General features: G+C 39.4%; 1 protein-coding gene across 1 annotated transcript in view; it reads right to left on the reverse strand.

Moving 5' to 3' along the window:
- Positions 1–5,597, reverse strand: part of LOC149447547 (neuronal acetylcholine receptor subunit alpha-5) — a 29,869-nt gene extending 24,272 nt beyond the window's left edge. The window contains exon 1 of the mRNA XM_089652416.1: positions 5,180–5,597. Within this exon, the coding sequence (XP_089508542.1) occupies positions 5,180–5,246 (67 nt within the window). The 5' untranslated portion in view covers positions 5,247–5,597. The remainder of the gene's footprint in view (positions 1–5,179) is intronic.
- Between the last annotated feature and the right edge of the window lie 416 nt (positions 5,598–6,013).

Below are 6,013 nucleotides of genomic sequence, written 5' to 3' on the forward strand. Positions count from 1 at the left end.
AAAAAAGGGGGAAGGGGAAAATGCTTTTTCTGTAGACCTATTGCATAACTTTATTTCCAGTGAAAGTTCAGTTTCATGATGGGCGGAAGGAGTTTTTCAATGAAGAAAATGCTTTTCATGTAAGATGAAGACCTCTTTAGCCTTGGATCATAGATTTACTAAAGATTAATTCTGTGTCAGAGTTCTGGAAGCAGTGGGTGGAGGTAGGGAGTGGCTAGTCTGCACTGTCAAGGGATCCTGGCCAATCCCCAACAAGCAAGGGGCCAAGACAGCCCTTAAGGGTAACTGAGCCTGCTCAATAGCAGGAGAGTTTGGGTGGAAAATGGAGAAGTGAGGCTGGAGAACAGGAGCTTGGGAGGAGGTCCAGATGGGAAGGGGCTCACCTCCAGGCTGATATGTTGGAAAGCAGGAAAACTCAGCACCTCATCTGCCCCCAGAGAGAGGACCACCTGTGTAGCAGGGAAGGAGCTGCCCAGCTAGAAGGCCTGGTACCAGCCACCGACAAATCCGCTTGTAGATGGAGGAGTGAGTAGACCTACACCCCCTGGGCCAGCAAGGGGAAGGAACACTCTGGTGGAGAACTGGATTAGCTGCCTACCCAGGACTGTCTTACACGTAAAGTAAAGTGAAATGCATTGGATCTCCTGTCCAGGGATTCCTCCAGGCAGCCAGAAAAAGGAAAATCTGGGGTCTGGGGTGGAACACTCTGAGGGAGTATTCCTATCATGTCACACTTCTCTCCCACCTGCTGACAGCTATAGCCTCAAACACTCCTCTGGGTACTCATGGCAACATCAATATATCCTTTTATTTTTCAGACTTCACCACTTGTTAACCCTTATTCATTTCCTCTCCTGAATTCTTCTTCATCCACTGTTACAAGCTCTGTTCTTTTATATGCCTTGCATGCACCTCTATCTTTAAAGAACTTCAGACCAGGCACTTTTGGAATTTTTTTCTTGCAGATAATAAATTAATATAATGTCTTTCTCAACTCTCCATACACACTTTTAGTACATCCTAGCTCAGGCTGCCCTGTGCATACATCTTAGATTGAAAAGTCCCTTCAGCAAAGTCCATAAACCATCTCTGGTACCCGGACTGGGTACCCACCAAAGTGTGTGTGTGTGTGGGGGGGGGGGGGGGGGGCAAAGAGTACAGTCCTTTTTGTACTTTCCCATCCAAGACCCATGGACCCAGCTAGGTTTCCTCCCTTTTTATTTATAGCCCACCATGAACATGGCAGCCTTAACCCATTCCTAACTTCCAGGCAGCTTAACACACCAGAACACATACAATATTACATACAATATTAGAAAACTATTATAAAAATGGTGCAAGTTAACAACATGAGGTAGTGTGCACCCCAAAAGTAGGCACCCGCTCGACCGAAGTTGTCTATATCCTACCCCTTCAGGCTGCTATTGTGTACTTTGATCTGATTATCTAGTACAACTCTGCATCTGTGGTTTGGCTCATCCTTACAGTCTGTTAATTTTGGATGCTCATAGTTAGGACTATGACATTTTGACCTTTTTTTGCACAGATGCCTGCCTAGCTACACTGAAAGCTGTAATTGCTATTCTGTTCAGTTGTAATCCTCACATTGGTCCTGCATAATATTTTCAGGGTTTTTTTTAACTGCCATTTCACATAGTTATCCTTTCTGCTACAGTTTCACGTTATTTATGCTCACAGCCGTGATGAAGAAGAGGGAGATCCTTAAAACGCATTGGCTCTCCATTATCCTTCAAAAACTTTCCATCTTTATAAAGATTGCCGTGGAATAGAGCATTCCTTTGACACAGGCACAGCCCCTCCTTATCAAAAGAGGGGCAACCTTTCTCTGAGGGCACTTGCTTTCAAGATAACTGAGAGGATTTTTCTCACTTTAAGGACATTACCTGCTATTTCTTGTGTCAAAAGGATAAGAAGTGAAGTAAAATATCCCCAACAAAACACATAAGGCAAAAAAACTACAGTGACCAGTTTTAAAGCCCAACTCTGGTATAAAATTATCTTTTTCCCACCCGAGTTGAACGCCATGGAGATATGAAAAAACTTTTAAATGCAGTTGTAAATTCTTTTAAAATAGTTAACATACAATTACATTAGATGCATGCAATTAGAATATGCAACTGCATCTGTCTTTATATCACACTCCTATCATCCCCTGCACAGCAGCACTCAGAATGGGAGAGGGAAGGAGAGCACTAAGAGCCAATCAAGCTCTGCTGCATGTACATGTGCTTACAGGAGGAGAGAGCAGAGTAAAAGAAGTGTGGGATTTATCAGTTTGTTACTGTTCCTTCATTGTCCCATCAGTAGACTTCAGGCATGATGATGACACCACTGTATTCCTTAAGTACAGTATAACAGAAGGAGAGGTGTCTTACTTGTGTCTTACTAGCTGTATTGTCTGGCAGAGGTGTGTGCACTATGAGAGTGTCTAAATAAAACTAAAAATCCTTTGACAGTGAAGACAGTTTTATATGTGAATGTCAACTGTGTACTCAGAAATTAAGCTTTAAGAAAGGTTTCGTTGAACCCTTGGATTAGTATGACTGTGCAGTCAGAATGACCATCAAGAACATTGGTAGACTGTCCGGCACATGTACCGGGGTAAGAAAGGTGCTGCCATTATACTCTACGTATGGCCATATCCTGTTACGAGGTTTGCCTATAAACTAGTCTGCAAGATTAAACTTAACAAGGAACTTCTCTCTCTGCTGTGTACATTTCTTTATAGGTTTATTTTTACCTTTTGTCCTGAATTTACATACTCATCTGCCCAGCAAATCTAGCACTGTACTGCTGTGAGCTTGACTCTCACAAACCTAGGTCCACTGCCTCCATCTTCTTCTCTGATGTCATTGGGAACCAACTGTCTCTTCTGGGTCTAGGTAAACGCTAGGTACACCCTCCTCCAGCTGCAGTGTATGGAAGCTGATGCCTCCTGGGATATGTGACATGCATATCCCAATATCCCAGGAGGCTCCAGGAGCTAGGCACATGACTGGAGGGAGATGGGTAGGCTGGATAGAAAAAATAGATGAATGAACCCCTCCCAAAAAAATGGTCAGCTATTTTACCTTGTGAAGGGGAATTGAATGTAACTCTCTTTTGTTAAGAAAAAAAAGCATTCTCCTCTGGGTGATCTATGTACATTACAGAGATTTTTAACAAACTGATTCGTACCTTTTTTTTTATTCTGAAGAAATAACTGTTTGTCTGTGTCCATGTGCAAGTCCATGTGTGAGTGAATTTGTATGGGAGTGGTTTTATCAATCAGCTACTGCTACTGTATATGCAGGGCTCTAATGAGGAAAGTGGGGTCTGCTTCCCTATAGAGGTGATTTCCCTTTGGGAGTATCTCACCAAAAATGACATTTTCGTTGCAGGGGATTCCAAAAATCTGACTTGTATCTCAGTGGGAAAATCAATGAACAGATCACAGAAGCAGGAAATGACATGTTCATGGGGCGTTCTGTACACACTCTGTACAGAACACCTCCAGGTAGCCATATTACATTGCATTTTCCAGAAAATTACAGGACTGCAGATTGAAAAGGAAAGGTAATTTTTAATAGCGTTCAACTACAATATGACTTGTGTCACAATTGTATACAGTATATTATTATTTTTTTATTTGCTAATTTTTTTCCCACGAAAGTGGAGTTACCCTTTAAGTGAAGGTTGACTTTAACATATGAATGCCTTGCACCTGGACAGACTAAGCAATACATGCTGACTTTTAGCATTTAGTATGATTTTATTCAGTTGTTATTAATGCAGAGGCTAAGGGAAAGGATGATGATGGCAGACTTTTAATCATCTAGTTTCACAGTATTAAATTATCTTTTCACTGCATAAAAAGCACACATTTATGTTGACATTTGTTCAAAAAATTGCAGTGGAATATTTATAACTGGAAGAGGAAAATGACTGCATCTACATTATCAGTGGGTGGTGATGTGTTTAGAGCGGAACTCCGGGCAGATATAAAAAGAAACATTTAATCGAATTAGGTATAATGTAAAGTCTTATTTAAATGCTGTTCAGAGTGCTAGTGGTGCCCACTAATTCATACAAACCAATCAGATTTCAGTTGTTATTAATTACAAAAGTCATATTATAGAAAGGTCATTTTGATTGCAATGTTCTATTTATCTATAAGTGCTAGTAATGCATTAGAGTCTTACATGAGAGCCACAGATCACATAGCATATTTTATGTTTTAGTTAAATCCCTTTGACAATGCAAACATCAATACAAAGTAATTGGATTGGTAAATCAATATTAATAAATAACACAACACAAAATCATTGTTTTCTAATGCAGTATTTCATCCCAGGGACTTAAGCCATTTCTTATGGCTGCCGATCAGAAGTTATTAATGTCTCTGCAGTGGGCTAACATCAAGGTATGTGGGAGTCGCATGTACATGCTAATATGCCAACAGCGTAATACTCCCATTTTCACTCAGGTGCGTTTAGTTTATTGCCAAGATACATGAAAACATTCCTGCAATGGCTCTAAAAATCAGTTAAAGCGTATGACATTTTTTCCAAATTAATATAACAGTGATTTTTTTTTAACTTATAGTACTTGGAGATAGTGCTGTAAATAAAAAGTACAGCTTGCTTGAACTTTATGAAGCATAGAGAAATTCATATATATTAAACATTACACAATTATAAAAACATATATGTAACTATGCAACATAGGCACTAATATCAATACACTAAGCTACAAAGAATTATTATTTGTCATTATGATCATTATTTTTAGCCATGTGACTGATACTTAACGGTACTTATTTGTCATAGCTTTGTCGTGTGCCTTTACAAAATATAAAATTCAGCAACATTTTTAGTATGTCTGGTAATATCATTTACAAAATCTTCAATTGATAAACCAGTTTTTGTATTTGAAAGCAAATCACATGCATACATAAATCCACAGTCATCGAAAGTAGAAATTACGATAAACCTGTCCATCCCATGGTTCAACAAGGCACCTTTACAATCTTAGAATTTGGAATATTCTTTTATATATTTAATCTGGAATAATGCACCACTGTGCAGTGATGGGAAACAACCTGTATGGTAATGTATATGAAATGTATCATATGATTAATAACCAAAATGATCATTAGCACAAGCATACATTTACTTACCCCAGGCTCTTTTCAGGTAGAATAAACTGAAGATCCACCATATAAGGGACTTTCCATACACCATCATCTTCAGACATGAAAAATCTATTTTGTGTAACAGAAGAACAGAAATGATTGTTCAATTCCCCTTCTTTAATGTGCTCAGAGGCTGTTCTCCACCTCTCTATGTATGAAGAAGACCCCTATTTTAACCTGTGCTCAGCGTTGCCAGAAAACACAGGCAGACTGCAAGGATGCTGCAATGGATAACAAGTGTAAAATAATTTTCCCTAGCATATATGAGCTAGTGAAACCAGCTGTGGCTGCCTTCTGCTAAATTCATTATGTGTCAATAAATGCAGAAGGATGAAGGGGGATGGGATCAGATGGTCTCAGCTTGTGCTATGGTAGCTCAGGAGGAACATTTTTTTCAATCCTAAGCTTTAAATCTTGGAGTAGAAAGAATAGCACCATACATTTAACAAGGCTGGCATGCTATAAATTCAAGGCTAGGGGAAGAAGCCAGATTTTACAACCTAGCGCATTAATTCTGCAGGGAAGATGCGCTTGGGTTCACTTTATCTATTACATTCATCTATTATATGTATGTAAACACATTCTAGAAAATAGAAAATAAATTCTACAAAGCACACAACATATTTAAAGTGGACCTTCACCTGAAAATTGAAGTTACCTTCTTTCTCTCCCCCAGCCTTCTAAGGATTGCCTGGGTTTTTTTCAGGGAGCGAGTACCTTTTTTTGGTGGTTCCCACTTTCACTTCTCTGTTCCTCTCCTAGATGAAGAAGACATCACCTCAGCCCAACCACAGCCACTTGAGATAACATTGCAAATTC

The sequence above is a fragment of the Staurois parvus genome, unplaced genomic scaffold (genome assembly GCF_062004578.1).
Source record: "Staurois parvus isolate SC_StPar_1 unplaced genomic scaffold, SC_StPar_1.0 ptg000682l, whole genome shotgun sequence".
NCBI lineage: Eukaryota > Metazoa > Chordata > Amphibia > Anura > Ranidae > Staurois > Staurois parvus.